The sequence below is a fragment of the Pseudochaenichthys georgianus genome, chromosome 20, assembly GCF_902827115.2.
Source record: "Pseudochaenichthys georgianus chromosome 20, fPseGeo1.2, whole genome shotgun sequence".
NCBI lineage: Eukaryota > Metazoa > Chordata > Actinopteri > Perciformes > Channichthyidae > Pseudochaenichthys > Pseudochaenichthys georgianus.
The window spans coordinates 20,659,372-20,680,564 of record NC_047522.1 but is presented as its reverse complement, the minus strand read 5'-3'; the positions used below and the strand labels follow the sequence as shown (position 1 = coordinate 20,680,564).

General features: G+C 41.8%; 1 protein-coding gene across 1 annotated transcript; it reads left to right on the top strand.

Moving 5' to 3' along the window:
* The first annotated feature begins 253 nt into the window (after window positions 1–253).
* avl9 (AVL9 homolog (S. cerevisiase)) lies at window positions 254–20,873 on the top strand. Its single transcript, XM_034109224.2, has 16 exons — window positions 254–496; window positions 2,724–2,844; window positions 7,959–8,044; window positions 8,460–8,531; window positions 9,399–9,488; window positions 9,568–9,634; window positions 10,017–10,057; window positions 10,157–10,195; window positions 10,292–10,361; window positions 10,748–11,229; window positions 11,875–12,009; window positions 12,087–12,306; window positions 13,182–13,299; window positions 13,644–13,697; window positions 18,419–18,507; window positions 18,766–20,873. The coding sequence occupies exons 1-16, from the start codon at window positions 413–415 to the stop codon at window positions 18,891–18,893; spliced, it is 1,896 nt and encodes a 631-aa protein (XP_033965115.1). The 5' UTR covers window positions 254–412; the 3' UTR covers window positions 18,894–20,873.
* The last annotated feature ends 320 nt before the right edge of the window (window positions 20,874–21,193 follow it).

Sequence of the window (21,193 nt, the reverse complement as noted above, 5' to 3'; positions counted from 1 at the left end):
TGAATGTATCTCAGTTTTAATCAGGTTGGTTCTTACATGTTTTAAATAGATTGTGTTACAAAAATAAACACTTATACAATTTTGAAAAGATGTAGTCTACCATTACCTTTCAACACACAGGGAATTATTGTGTTAAAGGCCATGTAATTGTGAATATCATTTTAAATAATGAAAACAAAGCCTTGACGAATCAGGAAGTGCGCTGCAGTGTACCATCCTGCTGTGTTTACTCTTTGACACACTGGGACAAGGCGGAAGAGAGAATCATCTCCGCGCTGCTGCTTGTGTTGTGAACGCCTGTCTTCCTGCTGTCTTCCTACTGCGGATTCAGGTGGAAAACGCGTTGCTGGCTGTGTTTACATCCAACACCGGAGGTAAAAACTACACAGGACACACAGAACATCCGGGGGGAATGGAGTCTAACGGCAGGGACGATCCAAAGGGACCGGTGCTGCATATCGTGGTGGTTGGTTTTCACCACAAAAAGGGCTGTCAGGTACGTACTCGTAGACCCTTCTCTCCATGCTAATGTTGCTAACTGCTAACCAGGGCTTCCCATTGAAATCATAATAAAGGCACATTTCCACTATATTTTTGAATGGATCGACTTGTAATCTGGCTCAATGACTGCGTATTTTCTTCTCTGACAGTGCATACATAAATCCTGCAGGGGGGTTGATACATTTCCTCATGCATTGAAGAGACAGTTAACATCAGCTGTTTGCTCTGGGCTCTCAGGGTTATATAACATGTGCTCTGCTGCCAAATTGGACATCTTTCCACTTCAGTGTATTCAACAGCGAGGACTGTGTTTTTATAGCAGGCTGAAGCTTGTTTAAAAGTATTTATCTTCCCTCTCTGTTATTTAAAGAGCTTGCTGATTTAGTACCAGGAAATCTACAGTAGTATGGTATGACGGTTTGCTTGGATACAGTATGTAATATGTGTGTTTTGTGGGCATTGTTTTGTAGTCTAGAGAGCTAATACCCAAGAACAACTGTCTAATGGCTGAACTGCAAAACAATAGTAATTGACATTTGAATACTTCAGTAATGAATATTTAACAATAGTATTAGATGTTAAACCATATTTGACTGTGTAACTTGTTCCATAGTTTACTATTTAAAAAAAAAGATCTTGATCTCAATGAACTTTTCCAAATAGAAAAAGCAATGAGTTTTTGTTTCTTAAAATGCTATTAACAAAACATTTCTTCACTTCCTGAATTGATACCAACGCATGTTAACGCTTCTCAAAAGTAAGAATTTGTGTCGCTTTTATATTATCACAAAAGATAGGTAAAAATAAGAGAAACATGAGAACAAAGTGTCCTCCCATCAATCATGCTTCAACACTTTATAATTATTTCATTACCTCGTGGGGTCAGAGCATCACTCAACCTTTACGCAGCTTGTAATAGCTGGGACATTTTTTTATACAGTATTTATAAGCCAAAGTCTGCCTTCATAAAATAAAGTCTGAAGCCATGAATTGAAGTATCAAAGCCTGTTATGACAGCTATACATCTGAGACATAACTGTCATACAAATATCTAACTGCAAAGCCAAGGCCCTTAATCTGAAAATACAGACTCTTTCAGGTTGGCCTTTTGACTCCTCACGCGTTTGTAAGACTTTCAGTAAAGTGCCACGAATGCATCTTCTAATTATCGCCTCCTCTTCCTCAAAATTCTTTCAATTAACAGGCTGGCTGCAGTAAAGCGAACACTGTGCTTCCTCCTCCTTGTTGTTGCTGCTCTCCATCTGCCAAGTCTCTCTGTGTGCTGTTAACCTCGACTCACTAGGCTTGGAAGCAGCTGCTGTATGAGCGAAAGATAAAACAGACACTTTTGTATGCAAAAATGAGAGCGGACTGGGCCGTGCACACGCTTTGTTTCAGCCTGCTGCCTCTGGGCGTTATCTGAGAGGGGCCAGCCATCTCCTGCTGGGTATCACATTGGGGTTTGGCTCTTTCATCCGTCTGTCTCCTTTAGTCGCCACCTTCTCTTATTCACCTGCCTCCCATCTGTTTCTCTGGCAGGAAGCTTGACATGGAAAGAAGGATTCAGATAATTAACTTCAGTAAAAGTCCTGCATTCAAAACATTGCTTAAGTTAAAGTACTTTTCGGCTTCAAATAGCTTAAGTATGAAATATAGTGAGGGTAGATGTTCCCTGTCACTATTATATATGATGTTTAAGGGTTCATATTATTTCTACATGTATGTGTATGTTGTGTTTTTACAGCTGTAGATATTTATATATTGGCTAATTTAATCTGCTGCAATGCAACATTTTGCTAGTGTGTGTGTGGCGTTCAGGGCCGGCCGGTTTTATGCCAATATTTTAGGAGGCTGTTAACGGTCACCTCTGGCAGGAGCTGTTCTGTGCTTCCTTCTCTCCTTGAGCTCAGTCATAATATAGTGATTAAATAAATAAAATGTGTGATTGATTTTGATGCAAGTTCTGTTTAGTCATGCTCTAACATCATCTGATTATCTCAACAACTATTTGATGTATGTACTTAAAATTCCCTCCAATGTGTGTCACTGTGACAAATGCAGTTAAATACCAAGATTCGCTTGCTGGATTCTTAGTATTCATTTTAATGTATTATGAGAAAGCATAATAAGAAGAGATAATGCAGAGTCATACGAAGGAAGTCATATTTTAAAGCATCCTATAATAAGTAAATGTGCTGACTCTCTGCCCCCTCCCCCCTCAGGTGGAGTTCTCCTACCCTCCTCTGATGCCAGATGAGGGTCACGACAGTAACCTGCTGCCAGAGGAGTGGAAGTACCTCCCTTTCCTGGCTCTTCCCGACGGGGCACACAATTTCACAGAAGGTACGACCCCCCCCCCCCCCCCCCCCCCCCACACACACACACACACACACACACACACACACACACACACACACACACACACACACACACACACACACACACACACACACACACACACACACACACCACACACACACACACACACACAGTTAACACATTTAAAGCACACAGTTAACACATTTAAAGCACTGGGTTTCAGTAGTGGAGGGGGAAGGCACATCTATAAAAACTGTATATATATATATATATATATAGGCAAATCCATTCTGTATTCTGGTTTACATGCAATTAAATCAATCTAACTTGTATCTAATTATGATCCAAAAATTGAAAATATATTTTTTAATAGAAGTAACGAATCAAAAGACAACTACACTTATCGATAATGATGACAATAATGTGGTGTTAGTTACTATTCCTCTTTAAAATGATGAAGTAGCTGGTTTTCATCCTCAAGCAAAGTTATAATGTCAACTTGATCTTTTTGAACAAGTAATGGGCCTTTCTTTCATTCCTCTCTGGGTTGTATGTAGCACACTAATGGTTAATAATTAATTGTCAGTTGCGGCTTTATTTGCTTGTCTGTGTTTTTCCCACCCAGCTGACATTGAAGGGATGACTTCAGGGTTGGTTTTGTTTAAAGGGGACCTATCATGCAAAATGCACTTTGTGATGTCTTTTATACATAAATATGTGTCCCCGGTGCGTCGGGGAACTCACGCAAACCCTCTCTCTTTTCCTCCGTACCCAAATCTTTTAAAAACGGGGGTACAACGAGCGGATACAGATTCCATCCGAACTGACGTCAAATCGGCGGTGGACCCACAGAAAGTTGCCATCAGAAACAATGCCTGACGTGTTTTAGACGTAATCTCGTCTTTGTTTACATTAGCAAGCCTTGCTAACACTCAGAGCTAACCTGTACTGGAGAGCACGTGTGTTTGAAAAGCAGGAAATAAAAAAGAACTCGCCTTGTGATAAACCCGCAAGAGAAAACGCATTTGAGCTCCATACTATTTCAGAAATAATCCTTGACGTGGTTTAGAACAGGATGGCGGTTTATCACAACCGAATTTAACTTTATCTCTGGTAGAATTCTGATCAGGCATTAGCTCCGCCTCTTCTTTTATTTTTTTCAAGCTAAGGACCCAAAATCCGCGTTTCTCTAACAGGGCTTCAGAAGAGGGGTATGAGCAGAATGAGGCATGGCTACAATGGGGGATCTGTTTGGTATTTTGAAAAAAAAACTTCACAGACATGTTTTGTCTAGGTATGGCCCTACAATATACATTTCAAATATAGCATGATAGGTCCACTTTAAGTAGAGGTTTTGCAGAGGGAAACAGTATCCACACTGTGAAGAGAGAGTGGGACTCTGTGTGTGTCCCGTGTGTTGGGCTGCAGTCATGTGACCCTCCTGTGGTTCACCGCTACCCTTCAGACTTCCCTGTGAAGGAAGAACTGAGTCAAAGTCCGACTAAAACTACAGCCATCAAACCTTATTGTTATTGTGCTGACGTTACTCTGTAGTGAATATATTATTGTAAGCATTCAGCTCCCAGATCATAAGATGTATTCTGAATCAAGGAGAACACTCTCTGCTTTGAATTCACTTCAGTAGAAAATCAGCCCCTCTCAGGGTCTCACTCACAGGCAGCGTTTTTGCCCATTTCTGCATTTCTAAATGTAGAATATTTGAATGAACCCCTGCTGTGAGTTTCTTCTTCTCTTGTGTCCTTTGTTTGTGCCGCTAGGCAGACTGTTAGCTGATGAAAGCAGCATTGATGTGAGCGACTCCCTCTGCACTGCGGCTCATAAAAGCAGCAGTGGCACTGAGAGAGCCGGGTGTTGGTTACAGAGGGGAGAGGAACACTACTGAAGATGAAGAGAATCATCAAAGAAACACCCAGAGCTCCAATAAGAAAGTAGTCGTTGTAGCTGTTTTGTATTCAACGTTTTGCATCGTTTTGGACAAGCTAATGTTTTGTTTTTGAGCAGTTTTGCCCCTCACATATGTTTCTATTTGGCTATTTCCCCTGTTTATGGATAAGGAAAAGCTTGACAGTGCTGGACTAAAATGGTTTCCTTATTTTCACAATACAATATATCTCTACGCAGGTTTTAAACATGTCCAGTTCACCGTAAAAAAAAAAGCAACACATCTGGACCCCAATGCAATGCACAGAGGAAATTGAAGACCTGCGTATTATCTCACAAAATAAACCCTTCAGATTTAAATAATCATAAGAAACCACACCAAAAATGGCTGTAAGTAAATCACAGTGTGCTGCTCCAGCCTCACTTATCTTATCTTAAGCTGAGAGTTGAAGGCTGTGTTTTTGGCGTCTTGCTGCTGGGGCTCTGTCCAGCCGGGACCCCCCCCCCCCCCCCCCCCCTCTGCTTAATCTCTGACATCCACATTGAACCTTTGTGAATCCCTGAGGAGATCTTCATGCGCCACATTATGAAACGCTCGTCAGCCTCTCCTCACATGGTACGAAGGCGGGTAGTTGTGGCATTTTGTGCACTGCTTGTTCCCAGAGACGTTTCATGTTAGGGGCTTCAGGCAATCTTTGATATGACGTTGTATTTTGTATTATTGGACAGTAAATCATATTTGACCTAATGTTTTCCATGTCATTGCACATAAGGTTTAAGACTGATTTCCTTTATTCTACACGCTAGTTTCTATTCAGTTCACTAAAGTATAACATTTTTCTTGCAGGACTTTTCTTTCTGCTTTTTAATTTTGTGTTTCGGTAAACTCTAAATATACGACATTAGAAAAATCAGCTGCCAGAACAGCACTTTATTCATGAGCTGAATTATTTGGAAATATTTCCCTGGAGACAAACAATAAACAAACGTTAATGTAGCTTTAAGAATGATGTGAGATTTGGTCATTTATAACAGCTCAAAGCATAACGTCTCAGATGTCCAGAGTGTCTTTAAACGCACCAACGTTGATCTGTTATTATTGCAGATCCTGCTCAAATCAGCATGACATCACCCTCAACTCATGTTAAATGGATTAGGGGCTACAGCTTATATTAACAATGATATACAACAGAGACTGGAAGCATGTTCAAAGCATGTATCAAAAATATATATCAGCCAAACGACTCGCTGCACCCTCGCTGCGAGGGGGACCCAAGTTCCCATCAGCAAAAACACGTGGGTTTGCTATCCTGGCTCCAAAATGGTGGAATGAGCTCCCATTGACATCAGGACAGCAGAAAGCTTACACACCTTCCGGCGCAGACTGAAAACTCATCTCTCTCGACTCCACCTCGAGCGATAGAATTACTAACAAAGCACTTATATACTAACAAAGGACTGGCTTATCTAAAGCCAGTTGAGTAGCACTTGAAATACTTGGCTCTATGAAACCTGATGTACTTGTATGATTCTGTTTTCTTCAGGGTTGTATCTTCTTGGTCGAATGTACTTATTGTAAGTCGCTTTGGATAAAAACGTCAGCTAAATGCAATGTAATGTAATGTAATATATTATATATGAATCTGCTTATTGTTTTCTCTCTTAATTGATTGATTGTTAGCGTTTAAAAAAAATCAGAAAATAGTAAAAATGTTTTTTCACTATTACCCAGAGTCCAAAGGGAGACTTTCATAATCTTTGTTTAGTAGAAACCTCTACATTTTTACAAAGAAATTACAATTATTGAAAGAAAAAACGGCGCCAACAATTGTGAAACATGATCAATCATTTAAAAACTATTAATTTTGACAGATTATTTAAGCTGTTACTGTTGGGTAGTTTAACCAAATAAAACAAAACCTCACATTTCATGGTCTTCATATATATAATGTGCAAAAATCTTAATTTGAAAGTAACCAAAGCTGTCAGATAAATGCAGTGTAAAAAAAAAGTGTAAAATCTTTCCCCCAATGGTTTTTAGTAAATGTGTCAACATGCAGCAGAATTTTGATTGACAGGCGGCTGCAGGTGTATCCATTTTGTCCTGCTGCTGTTTGAAGCCTTGCTGTGTTTTAAAATAACCCATGACCTGTGTCTCCTCAGCTGTTATGACTCTGAGTTGAATTCTCCCTTTTGTACCTTTTCTCTCACATAACCATCCTGTCTTTTAACGAGTGAGCTTATTCTGCAGAGCAAATCCTGCAAGAGTGGCGCTAAGCTAACACATATTGTATCCCTTTCTTTTTGCTCCAAGATGCTCCTGATAGACAGGCTGTATATAAGATTGCATGACTCAGATTATTAATACAATAGAGCTTTACTTATAGAGCACTTTAAACCTCCAGACCAAAGTTCTGTACAGGCGAATAAACAAAACAAAACACAGCTCTGCTCACACACCATAAAACAAGTTCAAATAAAAACAATAGACAATTTAAAGCAATAAAAGCAACACTGTAAAATATGTTAATACGCTAAGGAGAAGAGGTGGGTTTTAAGAAGTGATTTAAAAGCAGGCAGTGTGGCGGCCTGTCTGATGTGCAGGGGCAGATGGTTCCACAGTGTGGGAGCCTGTCTGATGTGCAGGGGCAGATGGTTCCACAGTGTGGAGAAGCAACGGCCCTCTGAGCTTTGACTTGGTTCTGGGCCCATTCAGGAGCAGTTGATCCGCTGACCTGAGAGGGCGGTTGTGTGTGTAAGGGTGTAGCAGCTCAGAAAGATATGGTGGGGTCATGCCATTTAGGGATTTAAAAGTAAACAAAAGGATTTTGAAATGAATCCTAAAATGTACTGGCAGCCAGTGGAGCGAAGCCCAAATGGGGAAATGTGATCATATTTCCGTGTGCCAGTTAAAAGCCTTGCTGCGGCATTTTGCACCCGCTGCAGACGAGCGAGGGAGGACCCACTGACCCCCATGTAGAGACAGTTACAGTAATCCAGCCGAGTGGTGACAAAGGCGTGGATTACTGTCTCAAACTGCTGTCTGGAGAGAAAAGGTTTTACTTTGGCTAGCTAAGGTGATAAAAGCTCGTTTTTACCACAGATTTAATTTGACTCAAGTTTTAGTTCACGGTCCATTTTAATGCCAAGGTTCGTAATGGTGGGCTTGGTGTACTGAGCCGGGGGACCCAGGTCTACAGATAAAGGTACATTATTAATGTGACTTTGTTTTGCAGACACTGTGTATTTCCACCTGCCGCCCCTCGGTGAAGACATGAAGTGTGTCTATGGAGTTTCCTGTTATCGCCAAATAGAAGCAAAGGTCAGTCATCTTATTTTCTTTACTTAATTATTAAAAAGCCATGGATTTTGTTATCTAGCTCAGTAAATGTATAGCCAAAAGCATGCATGCACATATGGTGGGATACATACTCAATTGAATGAGGGTATACGCCACCGAGAAAATGACCATGTATACATCAATTACTCAACCCTATTAACTTCCATTCTTTTACATGTGAAAGAACAATAAAAAAGCCGAAGAAAAGTCTCGATACATTTAAAGTGAATGTGTTCCTTCTTGATTGGATGAGAAGGATATAAAATGGCATCATCTCCCGTTTCTATTTTTGTCCCTGACCACATCATTTCTTCATAGCGATTAGTCACTCTCTGGCCTCGCAGCGTTTGTGGTATTAATATAAATAAATATCTGAATGTCTTCAATCCCTCTGCAGGCCCTGAAGGTCCGGCAGGCTGACGTCACCAGGGAGACGGTTCAGAAGAGCGTGTGCGTCCTCAGTCGAGTGGTGAGTCAGTCAGTCAGGAAGCCGTCTTTTATGACATCAAAATATTTACTTTTCATGCTGGAAAGAAATGAATTCTCCGAGCTGTGACCTCAGCATGATCTTGTAGAAGAGGAATGGAAATATGGGAGACAAGATGGGATAAAAGAATCAACATGACGGACGTTTCCATTTCATGCGTCCCCACAGAGATTTACATCATTTACAGTCAACGCTTTAACATTGTAAAATTCATCACGAGACTTCGGGCTTTGGGACAATCTGATATACACTTCACTGAATGAGCCAGTCAGTGAATTACTGCAACAGATTGAGCTATTTCCCATCTTTTATTAATGCATTTAGGAAAAGGAAATGAATTGTAATCCTCTATGTTATTAAAGGGGCCCTGTTATGCTCATTTTCAGGTTTGATATTTGTATGTTGTGCCTCTTCTGTGACATATTATTAATATTCAATGTTTAATAGTGTCAGTGGAAGGACCTTTTCATAATTTACAGAAAACATGTTTCGAAATGCAGCAAATGCCCTTACCAAGAAAACCAACTGCAATACCAGATTAATTATTCAAAGGCTTTATTTTCATATGCACAATAGCTACAGTCACAGGGGTGTCCAGCAATGCAACACACTATACTTTACATACAAAAGGACATACTCTCACTCTAATCTTAAGGGGGTTAAATGAGGACGAACTGAAAACAGTAGATCTTATCATGTCCGGCCAGTTCCTGCTTTAGAGGGGAAAAGATTTGAGGGGAAACAGGAGTCATGTGTGAGTGCTGTTTCTCCCTATGAGCAGAAGTAGGCAATGCTTTTTCATACTGTAAACACTTGATCTGTGCTGACAGCGTTTGTCTTGGTTTCCAGCCTCTCTTCGGTTTGCTTCAAGCCAAGCTGCAGCTCATCACACACGCGTACTTCGAGGAGAAAGACTTCTCCCAGATCTCCATTTTAAAGGTTAGAAAAACTCCATTAGAAACCATCAGTTTGATTATTCTGTTAACAACACCACTGACCTCCCTCCTCCGCACTGCAGGAACTGTACGACCACATGAACGGCTCCCTGAGGGGCTCCACTCTCGAGGGGTCGCAGGTCTATCTAGGTGGGTCAAACTCTCACTTCATGTGTTCATAATCATTAATACTGACATGCAGACCAGTGGCATGTCACCGCTGAAAAGATAAGTTGCATACAGTACTTGTGACAAAAAAGTGTGAGTGATTTCATGCATTTTAACTTGGAATATGTATTATTTTGTAGAATAAAACTCCAGTTAATTTCTTGATTTTATGATAATATCTTTTCGTCATTCAAAAGTACACACTAAAGAAGTAAAACGATTGATTTTTTAATGATTAGTTGCAAAAAATGCAGACCATATTTGTGCTTAATGGGACTTTGTGGCGTGTAATTGTCGCTGACTGCATAAAAATGACAATGCATTTTTCAAATTCCTCCTTTGCTGAAGTGTTTTCTTTCTTCAGGGTTATCACCGCGAGATCTAATTCTTCACTTTCAGCACAAGGTAAGACAAACACAAATTGAACGACAATGATAAGCTTTAAAGTGTTTATTATATTGTTCTTTAAAATGTAAACACTTTGTTTAATTTGATCCTTCATAGGTTCTTATCCTCTTTAAGCTCATTCTGCTGGAGAAGAAGGTACGATTAGAAACATGTATTCTCTTTTCTAGTAGTCCAGAACATTCCATGTTAAATAACGCTGTATGTCTGTTTTGTTGTTGTTTATGTTTGCAGGTCCTTTTCTACGTGTCTCCTGTCAACAGACTAGTAGGAGCTCTGATGACAGTTTTATCACTTTTTCCAGGTCAGCAACTCCACAATCTCCACTTTTACATGAAGTAAAGCATTTGTTAGGATAGTGCACAGAAGTAATGAGCATTGCATTATATCATAGCATTGACACCAAACAAAAGATATGTTAAAATAGCAAAAAGATTGTGCACAGGTTCTGAAAGTCTACCCAAGTCAAGGCATGTTTTCAAATATTTTAACTATTTGCCTCTCAGCGTATTTGTAGTGTGTGTTACTTGTTCTTAAATGACTCAATTTCAAGCTGACACATCCAGAAATATGTTGGAATTGTAGAAACCCTAATTATGTCAAACAGAAAACTAGCGGACGTCAAAATGGGTTATAATGGAAAGTGGAGATAGAAAGGAAATAAACTCACATTCAATGTCCTCTGTGCAGGTATGATGGAGCATGGCCTGGTGGACTCGTCCCACTACAGGCCTAAGGGCAGCGTGTCGGAAGACCCCAGTCTGGTGGAGAGCGTCTCAGGGGCCGAGGAGTTCGTCTCCGTGTCCGCCACCGACATCGTCAGCACCCCCCCGGAGCTGCAGGAGAGCGGTCAGCCCGCCGCAGAGCCTCTGTCCTCGGGGGACAGCACCGAGGGGGAGACCCACCTCCTCAAACCCCCGTCTCGCACCTCGCCGGACTCCTCGGAGAGCGACTGGGAGACCCTGGACCCCAGCGTGCTGGAGGAGAGTCCTGAGAAGACGGAGGCAGCCGAGGGGAAAGACCCGGAGCTCCCGGACGCCTTCGACCCCGAGCCGGGGACGCCCATCACCGTGCAGCCGCTGCCCGCCAACGGCCAGGGGGGGGTGGTCCAGGGGCTGGTGTCAGGGCTGGAGGAGGACCAGTACGGCCTGCCGCTCCCCATCTTCACTAAGGTAACGGTTACACTGTGAATCATTAACTGTAAGTCAGATGGAAGGCATCTTCACTCAGAGGGTCCGGACAAATCCCTCATGCTGAGCTCAAGCTACAGGGACCGATTATTAGATCTATTTTTTGACAGTGTAATGTCTTTATTATCTTAATATTTGTCAAGGCCCAAAACTTTCTTCCTGTGGATGTAAATCATGTATGTGTGTGGAGAAAAAGGCAAACCAAATGCAATTTTTATTAATTATACAAATAATATACTTATATATTTTCAAATGTTTCCATGTAGTGAAGTATATATATTTAAGTCTTCGTAGAAAAGTCAGTCTTCCCATCTCATGGATTTATAGGTTTTTCTGCAGTTAATATATTTTGTATTCCTCTTATTCCTTCAACTAAATGAACTGCATTTTAATTGCATCTTCAGCCTTGTTTTGGAGGGAAATGCTAAATATGTGATATATTGTCATGTTTCCTTCCACTTTTAGAGTCTATAAAAGATCAGCAGCAGTTTATAAATAACCTATTCAATTATATCTTTGTTCAACCCCCCCCCCCCGCCCTTATCCAATAATCCCCACTGTGTGTTTGAGTTTCCGCAGGATATAAACTCACATAGTGACACAGTGACCTTTGCCTCTTGTTGCCAGGGTTACCTGTGTATGCCCTACATGGCGCTGCAGCAGCATCACCTCCTGTCAGATGTGACGGTGCGTGGCTTCGTTGCCGGGGCAACCAACATCCTCTTCCGCCAGCAGAGGCACCTCAGTGACGCTATCGTGGAGGTCGGTGCTGTACAAGATTTAATCACAATGTGAAGGTTAAAAGAAATCAAGTGTTTAAATAATGTTTTGTGCTGTAGGTGGAGGAAGCGTTGGTCCACATCCAGGACCTGGAGCTGCGGAAGACCCTCAACCTGACGACGGCCGACCTGAGGTTCGCCGACTACCTGGTGAAGCACGTGACGGAGAACCGCGACGACGTGTTCCTGGACGGCACGGGCTGGGAGGGGGGAGACGAGTGGATCAGAGCCCAGTTCACCCTCTACCTCCACTCACTACTGTCCTCCGCTCTGCAGCAAGGTGGGGGACCGCAGCCACATCCCGTCTGTAACCTCTCCTTCCCTCTCATGGCTTCATCGAGGGCTTGTTTTTCTTAATTACCCGTTACTGGCTAGCGTATCTGCAGGCTTCAAAATAGGATTGAAATACATTTGATCTAAATAAAGAATGTAATAGTGGTACAGTCTCATTGTATTATAGCGATGCTCATGAACGCACTTTAAAAGACCATACATAAAGAATTTGAAATGGTCTTTAGACAATTTTGGACTCTTTTTGTATTAAAAATGTGTTAATAGTGTATATAAATATTTGAATTAAACAAGGGGAAGAACAATAGCGATCACTATTAGCCTTTGTAGTAAATACTAATATTATAAATAATAATGATGGTTCACAAAAAGGGTCCCATTCTGATGGTTATGTTGTATTTAATGCAAAACAATGCAATTCAATCTAAAAACTTGACCAGTGCTTCACAATTTGTTCATTATCTTTATTGTAAAAGTCAGTTTCTTATCTTTTCTCCTGATTGTATCTATCACTTATTAAGTTAGATTCCACAGTGACTTATCTTCGTTGCATGACTAATAATGATCGGGGCTGTAATTGTTGCACACACACACACACACACACACACACACACACACACACACACACACACACACACACACACACACACACACACACACACACACACACACACACACACACACACACACACACACACACACACACACACACACACACACACACACACACACACACACACACACACACACACACACACACACACACACTGATCATCACGCTTAAATCAGCTTTGAAATGACATTAAATCCAGTTATGCTGCTGATCGTGTTCACTGACTCCAAACATCTCTCTTTTGGTCTCAGATAACGAGAGGCTGCTGGCTGACTACGGAGCGCCTTTCGTTGCAGCCTGGAAGATTACCCACAACTACCGGGTGTGGTACAGCAACAAGCATCCCGCCATGGCCGCCATCACCCCTGGGTAGGGTCACCGAGGAGGGCAAAACATCAAATCTTAAACAGAAACTCCTAATGACGTTATCTCAGCTGTGGCAAAATGTATCACTTCTAAGTTATGAAGGGTCAAGGAGACGGTCCGGATGTAATCTGGTCTCAAAACTCAAGTTGTTGCAAAGGGGCCATAATGTGGTTCCTTCCAATATCATATTTAAAACTTGGAGTGCAGGTATATTGTCGTGGCTTTTTCCCAGCCATCGACTAATTGTTACACTCCAGCATGAATTGATCCCAAACATCATATATGTCTGAAGCTAACATGAGAAAAGAAAAGCTTTAATTGATGCCTGCCTTTCTTCTCTGTTGTAGACATCCATTCCAGGGCCAGTACAGTGTTGCTGATGTGAAACTACGACTCTCGCAGTGAGTACTTGATCTATTCTGTAAGATACGGCACCTTAAAGATAAAGTCACGGAACAACATGTAAAACAGAAATAACAGGAAAGGGAAAGTGCAGATTCAGCAGCAGAGCCGTGACCTATTTCTGTTTCTTTCAAACTTCATCGTATCGGATAGTGCTTTCGCTGTGGCTCAGTTGATGCAGTGCGCACCAAAACTAACATGTTGCTGCCCTCATGTGGGGAGAGGAGGACACTGAAGAGGCATTTGACATGTTGAGAAGTGTTTATAGAATGTGGCTTTTACTACTTTCTTCAAACCGAGTTTTTTTCAATTACTAATTCAGACTTTGTTTATTAATTTAAGAACACGTCGAGCCATTAGGGACAGTGTTTGATCTCTGACCCCTGTGCTTTTACTTTGAAAGAAAGATATTACAACTCTCCAAAATGATAATGTTATGTTCTCCGCACAGGGTATCAATTAGGGGACATGATGTTAAAGGCACAAATTAGTTGGAGTGTCCTTCTTGCCGCTGAAAAAGCTTTGTACTTCCTAAATATTATAATCGTTTCAAAACAAATGATGAGAGAACATTTCTAAAGAGGGAATTATTTAAATGTGTGGGCTGGATTCAAAAAGAAATTCTTAACATGTAAGGTAATCCGGATCCATCCCTTAGAGCACGAAACAATGAGTTAGTTTAAAATAAAGAATACAAATTGATTTTAAATAAGTTCAACGATTTGTTCAATTCTTTAAAAAGTTCAGGACAGTAACTTGTCTTACCTCCTTTTAGACCATACATGATTACACTTCCAAAGAGCTGTGCCCTCTTAGCACCCGAACTGTGTGTGGCAAGCAGTGTGTTACCCCATGCTGTGTGTGTGTGTGGGTGGATCGATATAGCATCTTAATAGTGGTGGGGGGGGGGGTCTTGTATCAGCTGAAGTCATTAATTATGAGCGAGTTCACTCTCAAACAAAACAGGGCTGGAGACTTCTTCAGCTGCAGCTCCGGTTCCCTCCTGGAAGTGTGGATGAAACGTGACTCCGACCACAGACCTCAGAGCTCCGCTTCTAGAGTTACGCGTCTGATGAATGCCCACACACACACACACACACACACACACACACACACACACACACACACACACACACACACACACACACACACACACACACACACACACACACACACACACACACACACACACACACACACACACACACACACACACACACACACACACACACACACACACACACACACACACACACACACACACACACACACACACACACACACACACACACACACACACACACACACACACACACACACACACACACACACACAGCTAAACTGGCTCCATCCCTAACTTAGCTTTACGATGAGTACACGCGCAGGTTGGCCCCCGGTACCCTCAGCTCTCTCACTTCACTTTAAGGTGTTTGGTGACACGGCCACTATGAACTTTGTCATAAATGCTCAGCAAACAAACACACGGACAAACAAACTGTGGACGACACCTTAAACTGGGTTTAGTTTAGTTCATCATTTAATAATGTTTATGGTGCATTTTAGAAAATTGCTGGTTCATGGAGCAGGAAGGGGGTGAAGGGGCACGGTCTTCACTGTGCTCTAAAACTCTGGATGGAGCTATGGTGGTGCTAAGGGGTGATGAGGGGGGGGGGGTGGTGTGTCAGCAGGAAGTTTGGCACTCAGCCATTAGAGTCTTCTCAGGAATAAACACATCTCATTTCCTGCCTCCGCTTTGTGTCAGTCTCTAAAACAGGAAGGGGGGGGTGTGTGTGTGTGTGTGTGTGTGTGTGTGTGTGTGTGTGTGTGTGTGTGTGTGTGTGTGTGTGTGTGGTGTGTGTGTGTGTGTGTGTGTGTGTGTGTGTGTGTGTGTGTGTGTGTGTGTGTGTGTGTGTGTGTGTGTGTGTGTGTGTGTGTGTGTGTGTGTGTGTGTGTGTGTGTGTGTGTGTGTGTGTGTGTGTGTGTGTGTGTGTGTGTGTGTGTGTGTGTGTGTGTGTTTCCTAAATGTGTTCAGAAGCTTTGGGCTTGTAGACTTACATCTCTTATGGATGTCCAAATCCTCCTGCTGACCCGGACACTTTCCTCACCATGAACTGAAGCAAGTTGAGTCATCTCATGAGTGAGTGACCGCAGAAACAGATACATCTCTAATTTAGTTGTACAGTTAAAGGTATGGTAGGTAATTCACGTCAGAAACACTTTTTGTTATATTCCATGGAATGCTCTTAACATCCCGACAGCAATGAATACATTAAATGCTTTGACAAAAAATCCATTAAAAAATATCATCTGTGGAAGCCGTGGCGCTGTAAGAAGCACGACCAATCATCTGAGCCGGCCCGGCTAAAGTAACTGGATGGCCTACCTGCCTGTCAGCCTTCCATCTGGGCACAAACTTATCTCATTGGTCATGTCCGTGTGTGTTGGAGGCGGGGCTCTGTAAGGAAGTCTGAAGGAAGGGGCAGATTTTTTTCCGGTTATGTACTTTCAAATTCTAGCGCACTCGAGCTGGTTTCTCCATTCTTACATACCCTACCTTTTTAAAGAACACAATTTAGATCTTGATTAGGACCCATACTTGAACAGATAACACTGGAGTTACAGTATAAACCAGAAAGAAAGAGTAAATAAGGAAAGAAGAAGATGTAAACATGGGGCTGGTTTCCTGGCACACAGTGATTTGTCCCTATTGACCAGATGTTGTTGTTTGAGTCCATCCATTCGCTCAGCTCATCACTCTTTGTCCCACTGCTGCTGCCATGCCACCTCCTCTCTATTTATTCCCCTGGGAATAAAAAACACACACAAAAACAAAAGCAGGCCCTACGCTTGACTTCCTTGTGAATGTGCTGTGTTGCACGTGTGTTATGGATGCTCTGGGGGGGGGGGGCCCTTTTCATGTGTCCTCGTCCTCGGACAAAGAGCAGCCGGTGGCAGAGATGTTCTCAGAAAACAGGAGTCATGTGACGGCTGCAGGCGGACTCTGGCTGTTAGAGGGTCTTTCTTTATTGTCAGAGCAGTGCCCCATAAGGAGATGTTTATCTGGGTCAGCCAGAGAGAGGAAAAACTGCTTTCTGTTACCATGAGGCTAGATGGTAACTGGATTTAAGTTCCATTATTTCATCCACATTTCCCCTTTAACAGCTTCAACATTAATACAATTCTTTCTATGCAGTCACAACAAGAGTCTAATGAGGAAGATATGATTCTAGACTTGTGCATATTTCGCATTTTGTAATAATGTAACTTGGCTATATGAGCAAGCATTACGATCAGTAATCAAATAAAGGTTAAAGCCATTCTCAAATGTAATTAAAATGATAAAATACAAGTTATGTAATAGAGATAAAAACATTTAAAAAAAAATGTAAGTTTTTTATTTGTAATTGTAATGTGGTAGTGGTTTTGATTAACATAATGATTCATTTAGTCTATACCTAATGAGAGTGAGTCATACTGTGTTTTTGAGTGGCTAAAATAATATTCAAAGCCCCCCCTATGTTTATACAAAAAAATATATTGTATAAAATGTAAAGAATACACATTTACTACAAACAGAATGGCATCAGAACAAACACCTAGTGGCTTCAAACAGAATGACAAAAACACGCTAAGCCCTCTGAGCATCGCTGGGAATGCACAGCAGCCACTCTCTTACTTTGAAAGGGAAGACAAAAGGAAGTTGGCACAGAGGACAGATTCCGGAGCCGGATCACTGATCCTAGCAACGGGCGCCTAGCAACCGCAGCTTGTTTGGTGGAGTGACGGCGCCGCAGGGGGGGTGCCATGTTGATGCTGCAGTCACAAAAACACTATCTGTCTGCAGGCAACACACACACACACACACACACACACACACACACACACACACACACACACACACACACACACACACACACACACACACTTCATCCAGATATTATTAAATATTAAATATGTTGGGCTGCCGTGTGGTGCTAAATGATTGCGTTTGTCGACATAATTCCTTTCCAAAAATGTTCATAATACAGCTCAATCTACACTAAACCAACCAGCTAAAAATGCATTAAAGAGACACAATTGCTTTATTTTATTCTTAAAATAACCTTGACTTTAACGTAAATGTATTTACCCAAGGTCATTGCATTTGAAAAGGCAAACCAGCGTTGTCTTCTTTTCCCCAAACAAAAGAAACAACATGCATGTATGTATTTCCTCCCATTTTCATTTCACCACACACACTGATCGACAGCTCTGTTGTGTCCACCAGGGCAGCAGCAGTGCAGTCAATTCACAGGGACCCGGTGTATTTTCAGATGGAATAATTGGCTCATTAGGGGGTGTGAAGGCGCAGAGAGGCAGCTGCATCCTCATGGTGTCTCGAGCTGCTGTTTGTCCAGATGATTCCTGCTGAATGTCAGGTCAGTGGGGATCCGTGGGAAAGGTTGGACTCGCACCAGGCTGCTGTTCAAATGAAGCCGCATTTAGCCGTGCATTTGTTGTGAAACAGATCCCGCTCGCTTTCACTCAGGTCTTCCCGACACAGCACCTGCTGCTCAGCCGGCACATAATCCCCTCTAACAGGTTGACGCAACATTTAGCCACGCCGCTTTTGTGTGGTTTGTTTCCTGGAAATGTGGAAGAATCCCCGCAATGTCACACCTTGGATGCATGCGTGGTTTTTGAACCCTTTGTTTTCTCCTTCTCTTTATGTCCACTGCAGCTCGGTGCAGAACAGCGAGAGAGGGAAGAAGATCGGAAACGCCATGATGACCACCAGCCGCAGCGTGGTGCAGACGGGGAAGGCAGTGGGTAAGAAAGCTCACACAACGCTCCTTAAATTAAATGTTCGAGGGAAAACATTATTCAGAAGAACAACCAATAAATACAGGTCAGTTTCTTTACAATATGTGTGGTGTACCTCAACATCACCCACACCTTTCCTTTAATTAATAGTAGAAAATGCCCTTTTAATGGTCCAAAATTGATAAAATATTCAAAACAGTAAAGCAAGTAATACCCAAAAGACACATTTACCTATTTGGTCCCGTTCTCCCCCTCTGCTCTCAGGTCAGTCCGTGGGCGGAGCGTTGACCAGCGCCAAGTCGGCCATGTCCTCCTGGTTCTCCACCCTGGCCCAGCCTGCAGCTGTAGCCGCTCCAGAGTACGTGGAGGCCGCCACAGAGGTCCAACCCTAACCCCCCCCCCCACTCTGTGTGTGTGACTCTGTCGTCGTCCGCTCACCCTCTGGCTGCTGTGAACCCCGAGACTCAGTGGACCAGGAGCTGCTTTTATGAAGGAGGAGAGAAAAAGGGTGTGACGTCTTCAGGTTGATGGCTCCGGGTGACATCATGACAGGAAGGCGGCGCCGCGTTATAATAACTGTACAGTCCATTTCCACTGTGAGGCAGAGACTGCCAGCGCTTTTGATCAAAAACCCAGAAATCTCCGCCGGCTGCATCATGTCCGAGCGGCCCTTTGTATCGCTGGATCCTCTCCTGTATGACACTAAAGATACTGTCGTACGGTTTGCCGTGTCACTCTCCCTGCTGCGTATTTCTAGAGTTTGCCTGTATCTATTTTTGCTGACGGTTTCAGGCTCATTTCTTTGGAGAGGTCAAAGATTCATCGGTGCCACAGGATTTGACAGAACAGCATGAGCTGTGGCACCTCAAACATTTTAACGGTTCAGATTCTCAGCCTGGCTCTTGTTGAGTGATGGAACAACATGGTGGTGGTCGCAGTAATGGCATCAATTCCTGCATACATGAAACTAAATAAGTGATTAAGAAAACTAATTAATGTATTGATTATGATTTGTTTTATAATTACTGGTTAATTTGAGGAAATAGTGAGACATAAAACACTATCAGACAAATAACATTCAACAACTTTATTTTGTTTACCTATTCATTTGCTTTGCCAAATGTTTTTAAAGAAGAAAATGTAGTTTCAATGTTAAGTATTGCAATAATATTATTTATTTATATATTCAGTGTTATTTTTGACTTGTCATTTTCTTACACCTTTTTAATTTAGTAGTTTTATCCAATTAAATGTAAGATGATATCATCTTAAAAAATAGATTAAAATGGCAATTTCAATTTGCTCTAAAACTGCACTCTTCTCATTTGACAAAACAAAAACCACTACACAAATAATAACACAATCTGAATGCTGTTACTGCGCTCACCATAATGCTGTTACATGGACCCTCGTGTACTAAATGTCTGATTCTGTCTCCTGTTGAAATCCTCTCGTAACTATGAAGGAACCTGCACCCAGCTGTGTTTGACCGGGTGTCATTAACCCCCCAGGCCTTTTTATACTACATATATATATATATATATATTGGGAGACCTATATTTAGTACATCTGAAGATAGTTTAAAGTTATTTATTTGTTGTGTAGAATATCCACGTTTTTATCATGAAAACACTGGAACTGAGTGTGGACCACTGAGTGTGGACCACTGTGTGTATTTGCACTGAGCGGCCATCATATTCTATTTATGTGACTCTTATCTGGTATGACTGTGATGTTCAGGTGCTTTCAGGATCTATTCCCTCCATGCTTCAGATATTCAACAACAGTTGGATTCAAAGTGGTCCAGTGAGCATGCTCTGTAATGAGTGTCACCCCCCCCCCCCCCCCCTCCCTAAAACTCTTTTAATGTCCCCTTTGTTCTTCATGCTTTTAAACCTTCTTTGGCCATCGAGTCATTTCGGGAATTTTCTTTAGATTTTTGGATTAGAAGATATCAGCTGTTAAAAGCTGCCTTTTGTTTCTTTTTTTTTATCCTCTGATATATTTTCATTTTATATTTAACAGATATGAATGTATTGTGAATGACAGTTCACAGAATATTTTCTTGACAGATGCTTTTAATGTATTTGAGAAGAAGTGATCCTCTACTATAATTGCTGTATTAAAAAAACATAAATAATAACAGGCTTTCACTTATTAAGAGACTGTGATATGGGATCAGTTATTTTCTGTTATCCCTCTGGGTGTTTCTGTCTGGGTACGAATGTAGGTCAGAACAACAAAGTGGTGGTGTGTGTGTGTGTTTAGAGGGGGTTGTTGTTGTGGTGGTGGCACATGGTAGCACAAAAATGCACCCATGTGTTCCGAAAACATCACGAGGACACGGCAAGATCAGCAGAAAGTCACAGTACAGAGGGATTGTTTATATATTTAATTTATTTTTACACAATGATTTTGTCTGATTAATTAGATAAATATATCAAGAGATTATTTTGTATCCGTTTTTTCTTGATACATTACAGAACTGGCATTGTTTAGTGTTCTGATCTTTAACTATTAATCATTTCCCATCATGTATCCTTAGCCATAAAGCACCTCAAACATATTAGCTACACATCTATTGAGAAATGTAACACCACAGTCCAAAAACTTTTTTGGTAACCAATAAAAAATGTTTGTAGTGTTAAAGGTGGGGTAGGTAAGTTTAAGAAACCGGCTCGAGTTACACTTT

Bases quoted from the DNA above. Each gene is read 5' to 3' on its own strand.
- avl9 (XM_034109224.2), top strand. From the start codon at position 413: ATGGAGTCTAACGGCAGGGACGATCCAAAGGGACCGGTGCTGCATATC. The intron at 10,058-10,156 runs GTAAGACAAACA...GATCCTTCATAG, and splicing joins TTCTTCACTTTCAGCACAAG to GTTCTTATCCTCTTTAAGCT. The intron at 12,010-12,086 runs GTCGGTGCTGTA...TTTGTGCTGTAG, and splicing joins TCAGTGACGCTATCGTGGAG to GTGGAGGAAGCGTTGGTCCA.